At 50.6% G+C, this 25,133-nt stretch overlaps 1 protein-coding gene across 1 annotated transcript; it reads right to left on the reverse strand.

Annotated features, from left to right (window-relative positions):
- Positions 1-8,073: 8,073 nt before the first annotated feature.
- On the reverse strand, positions 8,074-24,552 carry LOC122379539. The gene is made up of 3 exons (XM_043361814.1): positions 24,393-24,552; positions 10,066-10,757; positions 8,074-8,837 (listed from the first exon to the last, which is right to left on the reverse strand). The coding sequence occupies exons 2-3, from the start codon at positions 10,687-10,689 to the stop codon at positions 8,823-8,825; spliced, it is 639 nt and encodes a 212-aa protein (XP_043217749.1). The 5' UTR covers positions 10,690-10,757; positions 24,393-24,552; the 3' UTR covers positions 8,074-8,822.
- Positions 24,553-25,133: the final 581 nt, after the last annotated feature.

Consider the following 25,133-nt stretch of genomic DNA (forward strand, 5'->3'; position numbering starts at 1 on the left):
TGCATATATACCTAAACCAGAGCGAGAGGTGGTCTACTTCGATGAATCGTTATCTCACTATGTCATCATTGTATTTTGACCTCTTTAATGTACCTACTTGTGCTTTCCATTTTTTTTTCTTTAGTTACGCTACCGTGTATTTTCCTTATATCTTTTTCGTGGAGTCACTCATGTATGTGTTGTGTTCGCATTCTCGAATTCATGTTTGTAACAACATGATATATTTCGACCGCTTATAAACTACGTAACAATACGTAACACTTCAAATAACGCCCTGACGTTTGCCCGCTGATTTGAGTTCGCTGAGCAACAAGCTTGCTTAGCTCGGCGGCTCTTTTCAGTGGGCATTTGACTCTGCCGAACCCAGACCAGATACTGTCCCCCCCCCCGCAAAAATGTGTGAATGCGCTGCATGATTAACCTAACTAACCGATGGAATGACTGATCCTTTGGCTTATTCTTAAATGGGAAGGTGTAGTGGTCAGTCAAGCTACATTTAGCCTTGACTTCTTTGCTTCTCTTTTAAGCCATATACCATACTAACAAGGGCCTTACCGCGCTTATTCCAGCTTTGATTTTGTTTTCTTCATTCTCCTAGCAGGGAGTGTCGCGACTTGATGTTTTATGTTTCGGGGTGGTGTTAACGTAAGGTTCTATGTGTCGCGCGGGTCAGTGGGTGGACACTCCTGGTCGTCTATTCATGGGCGGCGGCTTAGAAAAAAAAAATCACGAGGACACCCTTTCCCTTCAGGCCGATCTGAACCGTCTATGCGACTGGCAAAAAGTTGGCACTGGAAGCTCAATCCAGCTAAATGCAGGACGATATCATTCACTCTCCGCACCAGCTCCGCACGGCCCCGGTACAGGGTAGGTACTTATTACCTCCTGGACGGACATCAACTGGAGCGATGCGAGCAGATGCGCGATCTTGGTGTCGTCCTGGATGCAAAACTGACTTTTGCCGATAATGTTGATGCCGCGGTTGGCAAGGCGAACCGTATGCTCGGTCTGCTTATGCGCAGTGTCCAGATGTCCCCATGTGCTCGCCGCCCAGACTTCAATCATCATGCAATCTTGTCAGCGTACAGAGCCCACGTGCTGTCCGTGATGGAGTACGCTAGTGTCACCTGGTCCGGGGCCGCCGCAACTCATCTCAAACGCATGGAACGTGTTCAGCATAGGTTTCTGATGTGGTTAGGGCGTAAAACTCAGCCTCGCTGCCCTTCCATGGACTACACCACACTCCTGAACCATTCTTAAAGGGACCCTCCCACCTTCAAAAAAGTTAATGAATTGGCATGAAAGTGATGTCGCTCGGTTCAGAAAGAGCAAAAACAAATATCTGATTTCATCGAAAAATATTCACCGGTTTTCAAGATATTAGACTTTTACTTTTGTTTACTTTTTGGGATCTCCGCTGTTCCCAGCGACTTTATTTGAAAGTGCGGCATTTGTTGCGCGCAAAGCAGCATATACCACCGCGTGCTACAAAACGTTTTAGTCAAACATTTAAAAATCGTTAGATATCTGCGCTGACGTCACACATTCAGAGGGGTATTCCTATGCATTAGCCCCTCTGAATCAAAATGCTGCAATTTTGAAATTCAATATTTCCGATTTAAGGCATTTCTCGATGTTGTGGGTGCCGAAACCGGTAATTGTGAGCCAGGGACCCCATTTTGGCTATCTTAACTCAAATCTAATGTTAAGGTGGGAGGGTCCCTTTAAATCTAGTCCATCAAAGCTCGCCTGATTCAAACCGACGGGAGGTTCTTACAGTCTGTCATGCATGCCCGCCTGGACTGCCGGTATCTTGTCTCCGTGTTCTCGCTGGCTGTTCCCTCACGACGAACCCGTCACACTGCCATGTTCCATGTGCCGGGCGGGCGAGTGAAGTCTGTGGGTAACGGCTTCCTGTCGCGGTTACCGGAAACATGCAACGCGCTTTTGAAAAAAAGCGCCAGGGACTGATTTTTTTTTTTACTCACCATCTTCTTTTAGATCTCAGGCTTTTAAGCTCGCAAACAGTGAGGGTTCCTACTGATGTCCATGGTTGGGGCAGCGGTGCTATCTACATATGCTTAAACTACGCTGTCTAGTCACTCATCTTTTATGTTCGTGCATCTTTTATGTGCCCCATGTATGTTATGTGACTGCAGCCGTAAGTGGGCCTGGAGCCTGTGGTTGTTTCGTGCGTAATAAACAATAAACAACAACACACTTGTCATGACTCCTATCTCAAATCGGGCAAATCAGCAGTTCAAAATGTTGTCATATTTATCATATGAGTACAAGAACCTACGTTTAACGCAGGTCAACGAAGGTCATTTAATAATATCAGATAACAAATAAGTTTGTCAGGTATTCTCCGTTGAATAAGGTCACAAATCCAAAATACTGGTCTTGTAAACCATACTTGTATTTCGAAAGCTAACGAAAAACAGGCAGTTATATCTGCGATACCTATGTTTCAGCACCCGCTCTTGCTAATAAGTCGCTCATTAAGTCATAATAAAATAATTCAGTCGACGTGCGGCTAAAGCAATATCTTAGGTGGTCGCTTTTCTTTTTGATGCTTCTTAACGCAGCTTTGAGACCATCCTGGGTGTGATCAAAATATTATTTTTACAGAATTGTGAAGTAAGGTACTTAAAGTGATCATCCCACCTTAACATTAGTTTTGAGTTGAGATAGCCAAATTGGTGGCCATGGCCTGCAAATACCGGTTTGGGCACTCACAACATCCAAAAATGCTTTAAATCGGAGATATGGAATTTCAAACTTGCAGCTTTCGGATTCTAAGGGGCTAATGCATTGAGATGCCCCCTTAGAATTTGTGACGTCAGCGGTGATATAACGATTTTAAAACCTTATACTAACATCTTTGTAAAGCAGTGGTGGTATATGCTATTTGCGCGCAACATCTGCCGCGAACGCCGCACTTCCAAAATGAAGTCGCTAGGAACAGCGGAGATCCCAAAAAAGTAAACAAAAGTAAAAGTCTAATATCTTGAAAGCCGGTGAATGTTTTTTGGTGAAATTTGGTAGATATTTTGTTTTTGCACTTTCTGAATCGAGCGACATCACTTTCATGCCAATTCATTAACTTTTTTGAAGGTGGGAGGGTCCCTTTAAAGATAGGTGCGCAAGACCAAAGGCGAGGGACAATACCTAAATGGAAGCGCGGGATGCCTTATCAACGGAGCTCTCGAAGTTTATACAATGTCCATTGACTTTTTCTTTTCATTCAATCGTTTCACAGCCAAACAGGGCATAATCCTCCCCCAAAGTCTCCACAAGAATCGTAACTGGATGTGAGCATCATTCTCCGATAAGACGAAGGCTGGGATTTTCATTTCACTCTGGAGAGGCGGGATTGATGAGGACCGGCCTGCTGCAGTCTAATCCAATAGGGTTTCCATTCAGCCCTGGCGCGTAGGAGTGCGCTCGATCGCCATCGCCACAGCGCAGGCCGACTGAATAGCCATTTAGGGCTTCGGACTGTCCGCGGACGATACATGCCACTAGATCAGTCGCTTCGCCCCTCCTACCCATACTGGTCAGCAGCCCACAGAGTTCCCCGATTGCTGCACCCACTGCTCAGGGTGTGTATGTAAGTACCCACAGGACCGAGGCAAATGTCATACTACATATATGATAGGGCCACTGTTGTTCTCGTGACTTGCGCCTATCGATATCAAAGTCTTTGGTGGTAGTGGTTCCGTGATTTTGTGACTTGGTGTCTTTGTGGTTATCTGTAGGTAAACCTACCATAGCCTAAGACTTTCTAATGATGTTTCTCAATCTCAACGTTATCAGTTCGTCGAACTCATATTGAATGAATGATATTGACTTAGCAGACTTTGAACTACCTATCCAGCTTTCAACTATTTTACTTTATCATTTTGCTGCTATCTCATGCTAACACTGCCGTCACTTGGCCTTGTATGTGTGTACCTAGTCCTACATGTAGAGATGGATTATAATATATGTTCAGTATACATAGAAGTTGGCTAGTCGTATACAGTGACTGAATGAGTGGATTATAGGTTCAGACCGTGATGTACTGTGTGTCCACATCTAGTCAGACGTGTTTATTAGTCCAGTCGCCAAAGAAACAGACACAACGAATAGTAGACATGTTATTAAGGATTTTATTTTTGTCTGGCCTGCGGTGAGTTGATACCAGCATGCACGACGCCGTATAGCTATTGACAGTAATATTTATCATAAGCTCGAAGAACAAAGCTATACGCAGTTTCTAGCGGTGCCGTCTGGCCCGTGCCTCGTCTCGGACAGCTGGTGACGTCACAGTTACGTCACGACGGTGTGTTGGCAGACGGCCGACCACGGACGTCATCGGGCGCTGTTCGCACACAAACTCAGTCGAGTCCGCCGAAACGGAGCCGAGGGCAGAGACAGAGACAGAGACAGAGACAGGGACAGAGACAGAGACAGGGACAGAGACAGGGACAGAGACAGAGACAGAGACGTGTGCCGACTTAGATATGCAGTCAGGATATGCCATAGAGGATATGATCGTTCCGGTGATACGATAATTATTGAAATACGAGTAGCCTGAGGTCGCAGCGGGCGCCGTGCAGTCGCCAGTCGCCGGTGAGCCGAGGTGCGCGGAGGTGGAACGACCGTGCCAGCGAGTGCCGATTGCAGATTATATGGAAGGAGGCGCTCCACTGTGGCGCCCCTAGAGTGTACTTTCAGTCGCCGCTGAGGACATAACTAGCAGATAAATCTGTCGCCGACAGGTACAATCACATTAAAGCAAGATGACCGAGCTGCCTGCCACACGGATGTCCCAGTTTCCACACACACCCGAGAAACATGTGCATTGATATCAGAAAACGTCTCCCGGAGGTCGACTCCTGCGCTACAGACTTAAGTAAATCATTGCGGCGATAGTTAAGATAAAAAGTGCTTTTTTACATTCAAGGTTGCAAGGTCTTATTCACGTTTTTCTTTTGGGTCAGCTTAAACGTCATAAGTTGAACCTTTGCAAATATCGAAGTTTTGAATTTTCATACAATAAATATGATGGACAGCAATAGGCAGTTTGGGTGGAAACATAAGGTTACGCTTGCAGTATGAAACATTTAAAAACTTGACAAAGTCTTCAGCTGAACTTCGTCAAGTAAACGTCTTTCCGAGAGTTTTTCCAGTTATCTATGCACATGCCATGTACGAGTAGTATAGATATTCAAATTCTGCGTGCCCATTGAAAATACAAGAACAGCGCACCGACAAAAACATAACACAGACCAACCAGCGCGCCCACCGCTGTTCATGGAAGTGGTGTACGATCGCGTGCGACGCAGCGCGAGGCGCGTCGAACGTCCGCCGGCCGTCGCCGTTCTCAGCACCGAGCTCACCCGGGGAGCGGAGAGCGCCGCCGGCCGGGTCGCCCGGTGGGGTGTCGGTAACGGAGCGGTGACGATAGTCCGGGGACAGAGCGGTGGCGATAGCTCGGTGACCGCGCACAGTCCCAGATGGGTGCTGTATCGACAGGACAGGTCGGCGGTTCGAAGCGCGCGCGCGTCACATCCGTTCACAGTTCTCGTTCCTCTCGTGTCGTCAGACGCGCCCGGTCGTGCCTGTGGGGTGACGAGCGCACTGCCGCGAAGCCACCGGCCGCCGCCGCGCGCTGAGACCCGCCCGGCTCCGCACAGAGCACAGAGCTGCTGTGGAGGTACGGCACACACAGCGACCGCAGAGCTGACAGCCATCGGCTCTGGTTGCCGTGAGGTGCAACAGTCCGGCGGCACCCCGGCCGTCCAGGGATGGGACGGACGGGGCGACGCAGCTGTGTAAAACAGAGTGAGGGAAACTAAGTAGTGGCCAGCCACATCACACGATAAGTGGGACAAACATGAGTAAGTACTGCGGCCGAAACTGAGATCCGAGTGTGGTCTGAGGAGGGAGCGGGAGCAGGCCGGGGCCGGCCGGCGGCGGACGGCCGGTTCGGCCAGACAGGGTCTCTGCGGACCCGGCGTAACAATGCGCTCGTCTCTGCGCCATCAGACAACCAGCCAACGCCCCAGCGATACAACATACAAACGCTCGAAAAATAGACAACAAGTACAGTGAGCCGGCGCCTGTGGGTCGCCCGCAGCCTATCACCACCCTCCATCGGTCCGACGCCGAGGCGGGGGCGGCGACCAGCTCATCAGAACGTCCAGCGCGACCACCAATCTTAAATTTATACACTCAAAAACCCTATTTCCGATTTAGTGCCAATACAAAAGGTGCGTCCAGATACGAGTGAGTGCAGATCTACGCTCTCCTACGGGTAATAAATCTGTTCCCCGAGTTGAGATTATTTGGAAGACCATGTGAACCATTTGACGAGATAAGTCTGCATCGGCCGCGACTCTGGGCCTGCTGAAGCGTCCACACCGGTAGCGGCGGCCGGCCGGCGGGCTGACGCCCGGAGCGGGGCAGGGGCGGTCGGCGGCGGCGCCGGCCTGAGGTCAGGGTCGGGCCTCGGCCGGCGGTCGGTCAGGGTCTGCGGGCGGGCAGCGGGACACCGCCGGCGTCCGGCCGGCCCGGGTCAACACAATAACGCCGCAGAGCCAACAGCGCGGCCGCCGCGGCGGCGCCCATACACAAACGGCGGCCACCGTGCGCGCGACGCGGCTGCAGCTCGACCCGGCCCCGGCGGCAGCGGCCCGGGCCCGGCCGGCGCGCCCATTTGGATCGGGCAGCCGCCAGTCAATCGAGCTCGAGTCTCGACAGATTTAGAAATGGACACTATTAGTTTATATATCAAGCGCTGAAGCAGACACTTGGGCGACTGAGATTAGACAAACGCTGTTTAGATTTGGCGCTGTGACGTCAGATGACTGGTGCCGGAATGGCTGGCGCGGTACGGCGGTGCGGCGGCGCCCGGTCGGCGGACCGGCCAGCTGAGGTGGCCGGCGGTCGGCCAACACCGGCTGCCACGCTCTGATAGGCCCTATCAGAGCGTGGCAGCCGCTGACTGCCCCTGACCGGCCCGGTCAGGGGCACCGCATCAACCATCGGCTGACCACCCGGTAACCAGCTGCGCCGTCCGTCCAGACCATCTGCTGACCGCGGCGCCGCGCCCTCCCGGTATTGGAGCCGACAGACCCGGCGGAAAGGCCACTGGGCCGCCCACCTCCGCCGAAATATCACCCATTCGCCTCGGAAACGAACGCCGCCCGTGCAAATGGCGTGGAGCGCGGTGGCGCGGCCGTCTGTGCCGGTCATCTTTCTGAGCCGACCGTCCATCATCGACAGGACCGCCCGACAGCGCTTCGGACGACCTCCAGCCAGACACCAGCTGCTGAATCATCTGTCGTAAACTTCCGGCAACAAATCCCCGTCATCTGTTGCGTCTTAACAGGCCTCGGAGGGACCAATTTAACCGCGCCGGCCGCCGTCGGCGCACTTATGAAGCGGCCCGCCTGGCGCTGACGCCCGAGAGCGACCAAACAGGAAAATACGGCTTCCGGCCGTCGGCGGGAGACGGTCGGCTGACTGAAACTCGTGACCGTTTCTCGCGAAGGCGCCAGCTGCGGCGGCTGTTGGCCGCCGCTCGGCGATGGTCCGGTGGCGCGCTATGCGCCGATGACGCGCGTCGCGCGCCGCCAAACGGGGGTGTCGGCTGGCGGCCGATTACCGCGGGTGCCAGCGGCGCTGGCCGGCCGCGCGGCTGCCAACTCATCTGGGTCGCCGCTCGGGACGGGATCAATGCTGCCGCCGGCGGCCGAGGCCGGTGTCGGTGTCGCGTGCCCCCGGCCGCGCGCGCCGCCCCGCCCCGCTCCTCTGTCAGCGCCGCGCGCTGTCTCCAGATGGGCCGACAGCTATTGAGCCAGCAGGCATGTCCGATTTCCGGTGGCCGATCCCGGCGACCGGCGATCGACCCGCCGGCCGGCCGGTGGGGCCGCCGCGGCCCGCGGAGGGTCGCTTCTGACAGACAGGTGGTCAGCGGTCCCTCTGAAGACGGGCGGGCTCTGCCTGCCCCCCAACAGCCAGCGCCGACTCCGGAGATCGACGGTGATCGACGACCCCCCGGGGGGGGGGGGGGGAGCGCACTTTGCCGGCCGCCGGGCGCGTGCTCTCAGCCACATCACTTGACACGCCGAGTGGTGTCGTTACCCATCATGATACATGCCCGAGTCTGTTTCCCGTAACGAACAGAAATGAGATGACTGGTCACATTAAAAGCGCGTAGTTTAAATTTAGATCGATGAGGTGAGCTGTATGTCCCAAATAGTATCAACGGGACTCCTAAGCTGCTTTGTTCATCGTGCAAGCTACAAATACGATCTTCAGTGTACTATGAACCGGTGTCAGTGAACAACATCACGATTTACTGAATGTTCATGCGTGCCATGCGCACTAAATGTGCGCGATAATTGCTCGAGCTCATTGCTTATTTGTGAGTAACTCTCTATCAATGCAACGGAGACGACAAAGATGAAACACCTTCCCATACTTCGACACATTATGACATCATTAGTGCGAACAGGACAAAAATAATGTGTGTCTGCCCAAAGTCGGTAGCCGTATGCTGCCGATAGGTGGAACGCTCCCTTTTCCGCCGCAGTAGCCTTTCGGGGCTGCCTTCTCGGCGTCGGTGAATCTTCTGAAGGGAGGTGTCCTCGGCAGGGCAGTCCTGCGCGCTGGCGCAGGTGTCCGGGTCCGGGTCCGGTGTCCGGTGTCCGGTGTCCGGGTCGGGTCCCAGCAGCAGCTGTGGGCTCAGGGGGCACACCTGGCGCCGGGACCGGACCGGACAGACGCGTCCTTCCGGAGCGTGCTCAGCCGATCTCTGCTCCCGCCGTCTACAGGTCCGGTATCTGCCGGACACAGCGACAGACACACGGCGCGGTTAATTCGGCGCACATCGAGCGTCAGTGGTTACACAAACACACCCACACTCCAGCGGTGCGTATTTACACACACAGTGGCGGGAGCGGCAGCTTCCGGCTGCAGCCACAGCAGGTGACACGGCGAGGGGGCGGCCGGTCGGCCCGGTCCCACTCCCGTCCAATACCCATTGAGCTGGGGACACTCGACCCACGCGTCCTCCCACTCGCCTGTCACCCGCTCGCTGCAGGTCGCCGTCACCCGAGCGGTCACTTACTTTCTGAGAAGGTTGTACCCCGGCCTCCCTCCCTCCCCGTTCTCCATCGGAGTGGCAGCGGGCGGCGGGCGACGGTTCCTCCCAAATTTGTCACCGACCTTCGGGCCCACCAACTCGCGTCGGCGGCCGTCATCTGGCGACTGACGGCGCCCCCTGCCGCGCATCGCCAACGGCCGTCGAGGGCCACCCTCTGATGGCATCAGACAGCGGCGTCGGCCGGCGGCACAGAGGCGTCATCAAAAACGGCTGTCGACCTCTGCCCGATTCCGGCAGGCCTTCCCCTGAGCCAGCGCCGGTGCCGCCGAATACGGCCGTCTGAGTCAGCCAGAGCACGCAAGGCCTCCCACCTGCTGGGAGCGGGTGACGTCAGCCCTGAGCTCATCGGCCCAAGGAGCTGCCGCCAGCACGCCCCGGATGGGCGGCCACCGCGCGCCGGCCGGCCGGCGGCGTACCCGAGCGCTCGGCTCTCCGAATGAATGGCCGGGGTGTGACGGACCCGGCGGCCGGGTCTGGGCTGGCCGATAGCCGCGGCACCGGCCGTGCTGCCACCGCACACCGCGGCGCCGCCGCCATCAATCGGCCGCCGCCCCCGGTCAGCTCGCCGGCCCGCTGCCCCCGCACATCCGGTCACCCTCCCTCTGCGAGAGCGGACAGCCCGAGACTCACCCACTGAACTCTAATATATACTGGAAGGAGCATTGGTGACTTGTTTTTGTCTATCGATTTCCGCCATGTTGTGTATACCAGAAATATAAATTGCATGTACGGTAGCAGAGGTGCAGTTTAGTGAGAGGTACACTACTCAAAAGTGCTGCTGCTTCATGCTTGCAGTTTGATTGCAGTGATCAACTTTTCAAGACTTTGGTATACACAACATGGCGGAAATCGTTAGACATTCTGGCCCATATACGGCCAAGGCGAGTGCCTCCCCCTGGACTCACCCTTCGATGTCTGCCAGGTGCGGCGGCGGCGGCGCGCCGCTGGAACAGGCGCCGCGCCGCCGAGGCGTCAGAGCGCGGCCGGGGGTAGAGCCGCACGCGGCCGTACTGGGCGCCGCTCAGACTCTGCGGCTCGGGCGGCGCCGCCGGCAGCTCGGGCCGCTCCAGCATGCGGACCAGGTCACGCAGGTTGTGGTCGGCCGGACGGCCGGCCGGCCGGCTCTGCACCAGCTCGGTGAGCGCCGGCGTGGCGAACTGACGCTGGTGCTCGCCCGGCCCGTTGACCACGGTGCCGAAGGTGGGCTGCGGCCGGTGGCGCGGCGCGTCGTACAGCGGGTTGTGGCGCAGCGTGTCGTGCACGCGGCCCAGCAGGTACGGCTCCTGGTAGCGGGGCACGGCGTTTGTGCGCACTGCGTTCCGGTGCTGTCGCTTGGAGAGCTTCCACATGGCTCTCAGCTGCTCGCAGCTGGGCTCGCGCGGCGCGTACGAGTTGTACGGCACGAACTGGTTGCGCTCGCGCTGGCGTTTCTCGGGCGGCGGCTGCGACTGGTCGGTGTCGTGCTGGGCGCGCGCGGCCGACAGCAGGGTGGCCAGCAGCAGGGCGCTGAGAGGCAGGCGGAGCCCCATCACCGACGGTGGCTGGCCAGGGGCTACCAGCAGCAGCAGCGGCGACAGCAGCTGGGCATCGGCGGAGCCTGTCGGCACACCGGCCGGAGCGCAGCACAGCCGGTCAGATTTGAGGGTCTACGGCACAACGAGCAGGGAACAACAGGGAGATGGAGAGCTCAAGAAGAAAGAGGGAGAACCAAAAGAAAGAAAAAAGCGTGTAGAATAAACAGAAGCAAAATAAGGTAAAAAGACGAACATAAACTAGTGGGATGAAAAGGCAATGAAAATATGGGAGAAAATATACCTAAGAGGCAAGAGCATCATCGATAAGAACTTCATTACTGACTTGGCATAACTAAGGAAATCACATGTTTCTACTATGAAGGTGTATTTTGCTTAATTTGCATCATGCGCTATTGGTAGGGGAGAGCGGGGCCAGTTGAACCACTTTTTATATATTGACATGCACAGCGAGATCTAGTTGGCATATCGAAAAATGCACAATGCCATGAAAAAATATGCTCTTTTGGCTTTATTTTAAGATATGTAAAATTATGTTTCAAACATATTTTGCGGCCAAACGCATGCTTATAAAACAGCTCTACGCCCGTTTCAAATGACCCCGATGCGAGGGTCAATTGAACCAGCCCATGGGGTCAATTGCACCTATCCTTAACAATGGGATGTTTTCCTCTTTAAGGCCACTTTCTTAAGGAGATATTTTGTCCGGTTTACTTTTCCAAATGCTTCATTCAATAGGTCGTTGGAAAGCTAAAAGTGCAAAGTTCCTCATAATAGGTGAGATAAAGTACATAGACTATGGTAAAATGGGTGGATGAGGAAAATGAGAAATGTCTCAGGCTATAGTGTGCTTTCAAGCAAAAGGCTGGAGAAAAAGGGGTCAAAAATTGAGCTCTATTAAACTACTATTTCAGTTAAAAATCTCATTACAAAGGTAGACTATTTCCTTTAATGTTTACAGCCCCTGAACAATAACCATTGCAAAGGTCACCGGGGTCCATTGAAACGGCCTGTGACCCTGTTTCAACTGACCCTCAGAGAAGCGTTTCAATTGACCCCATCCGCTCCCGCCATCTCGCACGCGCCGTAAAGCACATGTCAAACGAGCTGGAGGGACGGCATCATGCTGAATGAAGGGCCAAATAAGGTGTTATTCCGGAGCCAGGAGTTCTTCTTTCAGCAAACAAAGGTATATGAGATATCACAAAATATTCATAAAAACGATTTCTTCCAAACGTCCCTCAAAAACACAAAAACAAGTGTCAAATCAAAATTACTGTATGCCTGGCCTATTCAAATACATTAGCCAGAGGGGTGTGGTAATAACTGGTGTAAGCAAATTGACCACGGTCAAAAATGCATTACCAGAATGCACTAAAGCCAACATTTTGGGATGGTCTCGTTCCTAAGTCGGCTAAGAGCTTCGGTCCAGAAAATAAATTTATCGTTGGCATACAGTAAAATACATACCAAACTCGGCCGGTGATAAATTTTCAAGACCTCAGTCCTTACTGATTTTTGAACTCGGCCTTCGGCCTCGTTCAAAAATCCAGTAAGGACCTCGGTCTTGAAAATTTATTTACACCGGCCTCGTTCAGTATTATATATTACCGTCCGTTTGCCGCCCAAACGCCGTTGACAAAGGAAGTGGTCGAGCGCGGATGCGCAGTGGTGTCGGCAACGCCATATGTTGCATACTGTTGAAAATAAAGCCATGTTTCATCTGACCCCGTGTTTCAACTGGCCCCGCTCTCCCCTACAGTCCTCATACGTAGGCATGAACTGCAGAACTACAATGGACCGGCCTGAGGCGGCCCCAGCCAGTCTGTCTCAGGTCCAGGCGTTAAACACTAGGGTACGACAATTTTCATTACATAATGAACAGAAAGGATAGTTAACAAACTCGTTTTATTTGCATTAATTCCATTTTTACGACTCAACTTATTTAAAGTGTCAACACCTAACATGTTGATAAGCATGAGGACGAATCAATGAATGATTCGGCTGAGAAACTTGAAGAATTTGTAAAAGGATGATAAACTAATCTAGCCGCTTGTTTTCTGTTCTTGAGATATCTTGAGTTTTGGGGTTGTCTTTGTCCCATCTACATTGCACAGGCAAGCATGCCTATGTACTATGCAATATAAGGGCAATGTTACCGATAATACTCCCAAGTCACTGGCGGAGCAGGGAGGAGTGCCGGGTCGAAGCGCCTCGCTTGCTCCATCGTAGCCGAGGTCGACACTTTGATTGTGTGTTTTGCTAGGGGACACGCTGACTCGGCGTTATCCTGGCACCTATTGTTGTCGTCCCTATCAGAAGAGAGCGCGGTGTGGGAATACCAGGGGGCCGCAGAACAAGCTCCCACGGGTAGAGTAGGTAAGGTTCTACAGCCGCATAGAGCGTGCCAGCGACACGGCTTCTTAGTGGCTGTGCAGCTGAGCCACAAAAAAAGATCCACCATTGGTACTGGCAGACGCGTTCCTCCGAAACGTTATTCGTTTTTGTTCATCGCTAGGTCGAAATATTTGACTGTCAACGGTCATCGTTTCCAACTGACAAGTGCTTATTCATAACGGAGCTTGCGGCTAAATCCGTAGTTTTTGCCTCATAGTGACTTTGGTGCATTACAGTTTTTTGTTACCCTTCACTAATGACTGAGCTGTCAGCCACGGCCTCGTCACAAAATTATAACGGGCGCATGCTTGAGCAGTATTAGCTTTAATCAAACATAAAAGGTCTTTTGGTGTTTGGTTATGGTCGCTATTTATGGCTCCCTCGAGCGTCTCTCATCTGCCCCAGACGGATCACAGCCTCTTTGTTTCTTTTATCGGCCGTTAGATTGGCTATTGCCTGCCTCCACGGCCGGTGTCACACGTCCACACATCAAACGCCGTCGGCGAGCGGCCCGCTAAATCGGCCGGCCCATCTTCCCCGGTTACTGGCGACCCTCTCCTGCAGATTGCATATAAACCGACCTCCAGCGACCCGGAAATGGCGCGGCGCCGGCTGGTCCTATTGAACAGCGCTGCTCGCCCCCACAGGGCCTGGGCCGAGATCCGGGTGACTTGGAGGATATTACGCCGCTATAACCAATCACCTGTTACACAGAAACACGGCTCTGCCGTCTCCGTTTGAATAGGAGCACCCAATAACCTGCGCCGCATGCTGAAAGGAACAGCGCTCCGACACAGCTCAGCTGTTCAGCAGGAGGCTTGATGTGTTGCTCCTTGTTTACAATCTGTTGGACATCTAAATGGCTAATTAAGCTAATGCGTCTATTTAAATGATGAAAGGCCCAGGCCGCCGTGTAGCTACTGCTAGAGAGCGGCGCTGGCCGCTGGGCCCACCGGCCGATGGACCCAGCGATCCGCGCTGGCTCATCGCCCTCTGCAGCACTCGTCAAACGGAGCGTTACCGTCTGAGGTATTAGCCAATTACCGGCGGCTGAGGCCGGTGCGGCGCGGCCGCCACCTCAGGAGCCCGGCGCGCAGAGAGTGTCCTGGAGTCCACTCACAGCTGGATAATTTCAGATCATTTTAGTTGCTCTGTGTCTGCGGCTGTCACGGATGGACAAGTTCCAGAAGAGGTACCAGGATAGGGGATAAAAATAGCGCCTGCTGTTTAAACTACGATAATGAGCTTCTTGGCCCCAGAGGATGACGCTGACAGTGATTCTGAATGGATTGCAACTGGTTTCTGTGCGGATAATGTTGGGGCTCGGTAGAAAATAGGCATCACACATAAAAACGAATAAATTTTATCTGGAATCCGGAATCATAGGGGAAATTAATGCTTATAAGCACCGCTAGAGTCAATGCCCTATAGAGTATTGACCTTAGCTTCTGACAACACTGGAATTTTGGCCGTCGCGTAAACAATGGGCATACATCATACATTAGCAGAGAAATACGCTCTACAGCCATAATACTCGTACAATACTAGGCGAATGTCAAATTCCCTTGTAAACTGGCATTTACTTGATCATCAAGCTCAAGTAATTGGCTCTCTTATCAATTACCCATAAAATGCACCGCTCATCATCATTGACTAGCCCTAAACAAAACTGTTCTAGGAGCCTCAATGCATTAAACATTTATGGATAAACGCGCTACTATCGTTTCGCGTCTATGAATGAGCTCGATATTCGTCTTCTGGTTCATATATCAGCACACGCAGTTTCCGGTCGCCATTGATGTCCGTAATGCAGTCCACCAAAGTCGCCGACAGCACAATTACGGCTCTACGCGCGCCTTAATGCAGCGCTCATAGTTCGATTGAGGAGTCGGCCGGCGGCGGCGATTTGGTTTCAGCGCGGTCTGAATGACTGACCGGCCGGATGAATGGAGGCTCGGCTCGCGGGCACCGACCGCGCGCCGGCGCCTCTCTCCCGCCGCCGGGGGGGGGGGGGGCGAGGGGGGGGCGACCCCGGAGAGATGGCCCGAGCGACGCCACCGGATGGAAGCCGGCCGGCGCGCCGAATGAATGTGACAGCTCTCTGAAACCGCGGCCGACACTGACGAACGGTGCTGACGGCCGGCCGCCATTTGTGAAACTTATGTCAGCTGTCCGGCTAAGGTGACGTAGAAATATGAGGAGTGTCATTGCGGTCTCGTGAGAACATGACTTCTGCGTGGGTGGCACGCAAATGACGTAGGTACATACAGGGCAATTGAGATGAGTGATTTGTTGTGTGTTTATCACATCCGATGTGAATCACATGTTACTGAAAAGATTACAAGTAAAATATAAATATGAATGCAATAAAATTAAAACCTAATGATCAATAGCCCGCAGTTGAGCTAAATTTAACTGTTGAATGCCAAAACATGCAATGTGTATGCTTAAATGCCCCTTTTAACCCTCGCCCGCACATGGGGGGGGGGGTGGTTGCCACCCCCCCCCCCAGGTAGTCTTTCTGCTCTGCACTCAACATTTTTAGAGCTAGAAGGCTGATATTTTTGGTATAGCTGCTCCTCTATCATTTCTTGATGTCCACTGCAAATTTCAAGTTTCTGTGATTTTTAGTTTCGGAGATATGACCTTGTTTGTCAGGTCATGTCATGACCCAAATGGCCAATTCTCAACATCTTGCGTTTGCCATGGGCCTTGTGAGCTTTTGACACCTTGATTTCGGCCTTTTTTGCCCGTCTTACCTCCCACCTATCATGGAACATGTTGTTCGACGATGTACAGGGGTCAAGGTCAGGGCCAAGGTCAACCTAGGCCATCTAATATAATTGCGTTTTAGGCAAGCTGAATTTACTTTTTGTGAAGTTTTTTTGACTGCATTTTTGGTAAAAGCTTCTCAGATCATGATTTCATGTAATATGGACACAAAAACAATCGGTGCACACATCAGTATATGTACACACAGACACACACAGACATACAAACACATATAACTGACCTTGACCTAACTTGACCTGAAATGACCTCAGCAGCAAAAATCTGGTCGGGTAGTGTGACAAATGAGGTTCTAGCTGCCTTGGCACCAGAAAACGGCATCGTCATTGGTATATGATAAGCAGCGCACTTGATATCCAACGGTGACCCAAAACAGCAACATTTTTTAGTTTGACCTGACCTGGAAGGTCAATGACTGACCTGAGAAGGTAAAATCGGGTATCATTGGATTCGTCTCTTCCCAAAGAATCTTTTTGGTCTTTACCGCTAAGCTCTATCTCCAACAGGAACGAAACGGCGCGGGGGGTGGCAACCACCCCCCCCCCCCATGTGCGTTCTAGGATGGGAAAATGGCATGTGCGGGCGAGGGTTAAGGGCAGCGATATAGTTCTATCTTCCAGCTATGACTAATGGTGCTTTGTATAGTGAGGTATCCTCGAATAACATTCATACACATTATATAACTTCAGGCTGTCTTCATCTACTTCCCTTGCGCGTTCGACGCTTAGCTCCGTCTTCACATGGAAAACGCATGTGGTCAATTACAGATCACCACTGCTAAAAGTCCTTCGAAATCCGTTAATTATCAAGACACGACCCATGCATTAGCATAAACAATGGCATAATGATCATTGATCAATGTATTCAACTATATGCATCCACAACTTCATCGCAACCCTCGGGGGAATTGCGAAGTAGTGCTTCAACATTCATTGCCCTAAGCTTCACCCTGAGAACTTGAACACGATTGCCCCCTGCTTTCAGCTGAGTTGCAACGTTTCACCGGGTCCATCATGCTGAAAATTGTTCGCTCTACAATTTTACTAGGTAGCTAGTTACAACTAGTTAGCAATCAATATTCATGTCATTCCCTATGTGCACATCACAAAAAATACATATATAAATACATGGCACGAAGTGACAAAACTGACGTGGTAAAGCCAGATCACAGACGGTTCATGTCTACTCCTCTGCGGTTTGGTATGTAGAAGCTTACTACCCGTGGAGGAATGTGTTCAAAAAGGCATAATGCCGGGAAGCTGTTGATGCCATGTTGAAATGCTAAATGACGACTGGCGCCAACCATTATACCGGATAGCGGAGAAATACCTCCTTCGTTACCTTAATTGCGAGATTAGAACTAAATTGAGATAGAAACCCGACTACCAGTCACACCAACAGGCAAATTTGATTGTAACATCTGAGAAAGTGGGTGTCATATAAATCGACTATGATGCCAAGAAATGCAAGAGTCGATTTCTTAACATTTGTGATGCTTTATGTATTTCCGTTAACCTCTGTATGCGTTAACCACTGGTAGCTGGATATCGCTATAGCAATAGAGCATGCTTCCCGTTTCCGTCGGAACAAAATGTCTTACGCATTCATCGGACAGTCACGGTATTGTCCGAACTCCGTCGCAATAGGTGAGACCTTGTGAGCATCTAACACCTTCGAACATTGCTGACTCGGCGTGTTTAACTCCTGGCTTCAGCAGTTGAGCGTTTCTTTGTGAATCGCACCATCACGGCTCCCACGCCGTGAAACAATCGTCCAACTGCCTGCAACCTGAGCCACTCGCCGGTAATCGCTTTCCGGCCTACATCGCATTCCTGCTGTATTTAGGAGTGCTCACCGAGTTTGAATGGATCTCAACTATTCTCATAAACGCTAGACATTTGGGGTTGAATAGAAGAGCGATACACTGCGTAAAGTTCGTTGGATCTAAGAAGTTATGCTATAATAGTAATATATGCTGATAATTTCACCCTTCAGTGTGAGGCATGTGATGCGCACGGTGGTTGACGGCCTGGTCCTCTCGCGCGTGAGGTACTGTATTGCGATTTATGGCTGTGGCACTTCAAAGAATGACGCTAAACTGATGAGCGTGGTTAACTTCGCCACCAGAGTCGTCACTGGCCTGCGGAAGTATGACCATGTGTCTCGCGCGCGGGAGGAGCTTGGTTTTATCTCCCCTCGACTGATGTGTGACGTGTCCACCATGACTGTGGCTCAGAAGGCGATTGTGTGCGGGGAGCCCACGGACATCTCATCCCAGTTTGTGACATTTGTGGACTCACGTCAGCGCTGTGATCGTGGTACCCGGCAGGACCGGCGGCTGCGGCCTCCACTCATGCGTACAGCCGCCGCACAGTGGCCCTTTTTCAGAATTAGCACGCATAAATTCAAAATATTTTTTCTCTTCTTTTGAGTAAAAAGCAGTCTAATCGTGTGCAAAACATTCCAAACTATCCGATGGTGCCATTTTTACCTCCTAAAAAATAATTATCTTTGGTAAAACTGACCGCAAAATCGAAGTTTGTCGAGAGGCGCGCGGACACCACCGGCGGACCCTAAAAAGTAGGGTGAGATGAACATCAATTTGTAAGGCTTTCGGTGAGAAAATATTAAAAATTAGTGGCATGGCTGTGAAGCTGAGCCTACGTAGAAGCCCTAGAAACCACAATTTCCATTGTATAAACTTAAATTGACCACTTTTGCCGAATATTGTGAACACAATAACAGGACAATTATTAACTGGAGATGGCGGCATACATATGAAGCTTTATGTTAAGTAGCACACTCTGGGACATATCGTATTATACATCGTTCGAATCGCCGATCTCTTCTGACCATGTCCACCAAAGGGCATCGCGCCATTTTGCGCCATTTTGCTTCTACGGTGGATAACGTGAGCCCGTTCAGTCCGCGAGCGGCTGTGGCTCCTGTTCGATACGACTAAGCTCATTGACCTGGCTCGAAGCTGGTGTCACCTGGTGTGCGCCTAAATGTGGCTTGGCTTTTGCCTAAGATGTGCATATTGAAATGTCATTTAGGCATAACGCTGTGCTCAAGAAAAACTGTCCGATTTCTTGTCGCGTTTGATGTCCAAGCCGCACAAGTCCCGTGGTCGGCTTAAGATCTAACGTCAAAAGCGCCTATGTGTTTGTATTGTTCGCGTCGCGCTGACCTTAGTTGCTGCCCGGCCGGGGCCGACTAACGGTGGCTGGCAACAGCTGTAGATGCGGTCACGTGACGCCCTGGGGCGTCCTGGCGGTCAGTGCAGCGCGGTCGGCTGGCGGGCTCGCCACACTTGCGTTCGGAGCGGCCTAGGCCGGCGGGCGAGCCGTGGGAACGTGCGCCAAATCTTGGGCCGAGCGGCCTGTCGCTGTTGGGCAGAATCTCCTTGGGCAGTTCGTTTCGTTTCTTCTCTTTGCATTGGCAGGAAATACGTCCTTGATCACGTGGTGATGTCTTGCACCACTTGCAGGTAATGTGGGAATTAATGCGTGCTAATTCTGAAAAAGGGCCACTGTGCGCCGGCCAGCGGTCTTTTACCTACCGTGCCGCATCACTCCTGAACGAACTGCCTGCGAGCACATTGGAGCTGAACCCGGCACGCTTTAAGCGAGCAGTCAAGTCGGTGGTGTGCAATAGGGGTGGGGAGGGTGGACGGGGTTAGCATTTTCTGACGTATGAGTGTTGTTTGACTGTGTGCCTGTTTTTGCCCCTCAACCATATTTCCCGTTGATCGTTTTATCTTTTGACTTGTGACACAGAATAGCCACAATGAGTGATGTGGAGTTGTCAGCAATTGTCAATACGAGGATGAGTTTTGCTGTTTTGTGGTCGTCAGTTATTCTACAAGATTACGTAGGTACAACATCTACAGCAGCTAGCTGCCGCCGGGGCCTGACATATTCGATCATAATTGCAAAATTAGACGAGACGTTAATTAAATTTTCGGCAATTGTTCGTTCTCAGCTCATTCCATTTTATCCAACAAAATGCTAACTAAAGATAAATCAGATGTCTAGAAATGTATCATATCAGATAAATAGAGAGCCCAAGAGAACGAAGAGAGAGATAAAGAAGAAAGGAGAAATGAAAGAGACAGACAAAGAGAGAGAGAGAGAGAGAGAGAGAGAGAGAGAGAGAGAGAGAGAGAGAGAGAGAGAGAGAGAGAGAGAGAGAAGATGGAGAGGGAGGGGAGAGGGAGAGGGAGAGGGAGATGGAGAGGGAGAGGGAGAGGGAGAGGGAGAGGGAGAGGGAGAGAGAGACAGAGACAGAGGCAGAGGCAGAGACAAAGACAGAAAAAGAGACAGAGAAAGAGTGAAAAAGGGGAAAGCCAAAAGATGTCCCAACCCCGTTGAGTGGTTCCAGGTCCAATCCACTTTACTGCGAGACGTTCATTGACGGATCCCTTTCTCATGAAGGTGACAAGCTCTGTATCCGCACTCAACGGACAAAAGTGGGATGCAGTATTAATCGCGAAGGATAACAACTGTCTTTGGGTATTGAGAAGTGAATTAATTCATTAATATTAAGTATGAGTACGAATACAATCAACCGGTGGCCTGGCCGCCTCGCTTGTCTCCGGTGCCCCGGTCGGAACTGGCCTGACAAATGCCCCTGCGGCTCTCACTTCAGGTAAGGGAAGATAACGATAGGTAAAACAATGTGCTGTGGACTGTGGTACATACTGCTGCTATATTTGTATTGTCATTTCGAACGTTTACATTATGTTTCTTGGTTTATAAGCAGAATGGTTGCCAAAGATTTCTGCGAAAAACGTAGATGAGTTTCGATGATTTGGTCATTCGTGGCCCTTTCAAAGACATTGAAAAAAGCACAACGTTATGCTTTTACAATGCAATTCACAACGCCGTTCGACGCCAAACCAGGCGCACACACAACTAGTGAGATACCTATCTACTCTCCGGTTTGTTTCTCACCACGATAATCTACTTATATCAAGCTGTGGTCGTTTATCTCAAAAGTCATGCAGAGATCAGCCCAGAGCTTTGTTTCTTTGGTCTGTTTTTCGATAAACTGCAAAACTCTTACTATACAGGGTGTCTCAAAAGCTCGTTTACACATTTCCCATGCCAATAAAGCATATAAGAACCGGCCAAAAGTATAAGGTTTTGGTGTCTGTGTGTACACTAGACAAATATGCATGCTTTGACAACTGATTAAGAAGGTTGGAAACCAACCCCTTTGCTGTATCTCCAAAAATATTTGCCCATACCGATTTTTGTTGCTCTGTCAGCTGCCGGAGGCTGATAAAAGGTTACCAGCTTTCAAGCTCTTGCAGGGGAATCCCCTGCAGTTTCTGCGTCGGATTTAGTTTTGACTAGCTCCCCGGCAACATCTGATTTTCCCTGAAAGCCGACAGCTTTCATCGACACCATTCATAAGTATTTTGTAGGCATTCTCTGGCGCTAACTCCTTCATGAATGACTGGCGCCGACATCCCAAGCGCCATTTTCCTTTTCAAAACGACCCCAGTCCTGAACAAACGGGAAGTGCCAGGAGTAAATTTTTCGCATCATATGGTAGCAGAATGTGTCGGACGTCTGTTTCTCAGACACATTGTGCAAATTTTGCAAATTCCAAGCGCTCGTCATTCCCCATGCCAAGACCTTCGCTCGGTTGCGGAGTGCTTTCCTCGGGAGAGGTTCTGCTTTGTAAACGGCCCAAACCTGTCCATCGTGTGGTTTTATCGGGATTTTGTGTTTAAAAGAAAATTATTCGCTGCAGATCTGCCTCTTGAAACTTCGTTAGATAAAATTTTAAAATAACTGACACTTTTGGAGGGTCAGGTGTCCTTAGCATTGACGATTTTTGTGTTATTGTCCCCAAAAATTAGCGTTATAGATATTATAAACAATTTTAAATTATAATTTGTCTTTATTTTACGATGACCTGCACTTTTTGAAAATGGGTAGCCTCTGTCTGTGAGCTTCTTGCCAGTTTTCAATAGTTATGACCGCATTTTCAGCTGCTTTCCGGAACACGAGTCTGCTGTCGTGCGAGGGTCGTTCAAAACGCCGTTAGTCTCGCATGGTTTCGTCCTTCAAAAATTTTAGCCACCGTTTTTATGAGATGATCATCATGTTGCACTCATCCTCGCCGACACTTAGCCATATGTCATTTCCGACTTAACCATCCCATTATCCCATTACTCCTATATCCCATAAGTCCCATTACTCCTGAAACAGAGAGTTTCACAACATACCCGACTTTGCAACCTACATTTTCGTGCCTGACCCATGGTCAGAGGTGAACCCTTTTTGTGAGCTCATGAAGGGTCGAATGCACTTGAAAACAATGAGACTGCTTGAGGAAGGTTGTCACCAATGCCCATGCAAAATTTCGACTGTTAATTTCTTGTTGATTCAGAATTATTGACAAAAAAGCATGGCTGGTACCTTTCAACGAACTTTTGAGACACCCTGTAAATCCGGAATTAAATCAAAGCGTAACCGTGCTCTTTAAACTACCGTTAGTCCGATAAGTTAAAGAAATTCAATTTTATTGTTAGGTATCTAGTTCTTTTTTGGAGTACAATGTTGCCTCGAAGGATTAATTGCAACTAGTCTGCGATCCATTCAGCCATATTCAGCCCATGAATAAATGGGCCCCTTTGATATGCCTCACTTTTCTTTGTTTTATTCACCTGCCGGCTGTTTTCCATTTGATTCACGGTCTTCATTGCTTAGTTCACACAAACGAGGTTCAAACAATTTTAACAAATTATAAGCCAGCTAAGGATATTGGTTAGGTATAGTTAACACGTTTCCATTCCAGCATGTTTATTATACAATCGCAGCACCTTGAAATGATCGATAACGATAAGTAAAGAAGAGTAACAAATGATGACGCAAAACAATATGAGAGTGGTGCAGTGGTGCACGTAAGACTGGCTTGAGCAGTAATCGCCACGCCATGTGTAGATCACTCATAATTACGAATACACGCACACAGTACATGCATTGAAACTTTAATTGTATTCAAGTGATTGGGTCATATTTACAGGTTTGCAGGCGCAACCGCAGGGGTAGCAAAGGAAAACACGGACGGATGTATCAGCCCCGCAACGAACGAGCTTGAACCCACCCCGTTTAGAACGGACCGCGTGAGAAGTCAGCACTGCGTGGTCAACACCAGAACTGCTAAGTCAGACCCTAACCGTGTCTTCTCCCATAATGCAGTGGATATTGTGTGACTTCCATGAAATTTTGTTAGCCACGCAAAATTGCTGGACATATACCAACATGAAAGTTGTTGTGTCTTTATCTTGCTGCTGCTTGGTTTCGCCTGATAGTTCAATGCAAACCTCAAATCTCCGCAACATGCGTACCTACTTGGACTACCCTGACCCGTGGTTTGCTGAGAAAAGCTAACGGACCATGCAACAATCCCTTTAAGAGAGGTTATGCTTGCCGTTTTTCCCGTCCATCTGAACCATCGGTACAGCGGTCACACACGGAAGCCGTTCCTTGACCTTTCCTTCAATTGAAGATGTCCGGGCAGCTATTAAGCTGTACACAATTGTAATAATATTGCTTTACTCAGATTTAAATAAACGCTTTTTTGCAGGCTAAACATTTTAAAGGCTATTCTGGAGGAGCTAATCTAATTCGCAAACACAATGGGATCACGAATATCGTGCATGGAACAGATGAAATAGCCATTTCGTGCTAAAAAAAACTCAAAATCGTTTATGAATGGTCAAATTTGCAATTACGTTATAAATTGACACAGACATACAAAAGCCACCGCGCCGGTGCAAGTGAACTAACTATCACGCCTGTGTGGCGATGTACTCCAGGGTGAGCTTCAGGATGAGCTCTAGATGCAGTATCTTTTAAAACCAAAGGTTTTATACGATTCGATTAAATGTATCTAGCATTTTATTCACTGGATTACAAAAGCCGTTTTTACTACGGCTTGTATTGGTCGATTGCACCAAACTTGACCAGATCTGCACCAAATCTCTTTTACAACAAATGTCGTAATATAATGAATTTATTTCAGGGATTTTATTCAACGTGATGTCTGATATTGAAAACAATCAGGTATATAAGCAATTATAAATGCAACCCTTGCTGATAATAACTAAAAAAACACAATGAACCTAATTTGACCAAATCTGCACCAAATATGTACCAAATGTTAGTCAAATATGCTTCAGCTAACCATCGTAAATCGGATGATATTATGAGGTGAACATTTCTGTTTTCTTTAAAGGAAATACAATTTTATGCGCATTGCTTCAAAAAGGGATATGATTGATAATTCAGGTTAAGCAGTTTAGATCACTGAACTTTGGGTCAGGAAATGTCTTGTGGAAACTCACCAGTTCACATGAATCTGTTCAAGAGGATGCAGTTTTAATTAACACGACCTCCCTGGTGTAAATCTTAGAATCCAGTCCAAGTCCAAACTCATCGCCAACTCGGCGCGGCACCGCGTGCCTGGTGCTCCGGTAGCCGTGCGGGCCTCACCTGGTCCTTAGCAGTGATGCCGCCGCGGCCGCGCTCTGCCACGGCCCGAGGCAGTCTCGGCCGGCGGCCCCGTGTGCGCGCGCGCCTGTCTCGTGCTGTGCCCTAGCGCGCTGGTGCGCCGTGCGGCCGTCCTCAGCGCACTCGGGCGGCCCACTGGCGCCGCGTCTGCCCCGCCACGCGTTCTCGCCCGGCGGCCCAGCTCGCCGCTTTATAGGGGCGGTGCGAGATCGGCGGAGGGGGCGGCGCGAGAGCGACCGGCCGCCACCCACGCCGCCGCCGCCGCCGCCGCCGCCGCCTGCTCAAATCGATCCCTGGGGAGCGGCGGCGGCCCTCCGGTCAGCTCGGCCGCCCTGCCGGCGACGGGTCGTGACACTGCTCAAAGTGGAGGACCGGGCTCGGCGTCTGTCACCCACACGCTGCAGCTGGCCGGCGGGTCTGTGTCCTGAGGAGGTGATAGGCTGGGGAAACTGCAATTACATTTAGGTAATGGATAGTGTAAGACAAGCAAAGTATTGGTCATAAGTGGCGCATTGGTCATGCGTCAGAAGCACCAATGCGTTTGAATTTGACAGTCACTCCCACCGTCCCAGCAGGTCCTCGTTACAGGTCTACAGCACGCAACTAAGAGCAAAGCTAGGTCTCAGGCACCAAGCGTGTCTCAAAAGGTCCTGAGGCAATACATGCGCGTAGTTGGTACTTGCATAGCTATAAATGTGAATTACCTACACAATTGTCCTTTCC

The sequence above is a fragment of the Amphibalanus amphitrite genome, unplaced genomic scaffold (genome assembly GCF_019059575.1).
Source record: "Amphibalanus amphitrite isolate SeventyFive unplaced genomic scaffold, NRLGWU_Aamphi_draft 000080F_arrow, whole genome shotgun sequence".
NCBI classification, from domain to species: Eukaryota; Metazoa; Arthropoda; class Thecostraca; order Balanomorpha; family Balanidae; genus Amphibalanus; species Amphibalanus amphitrite.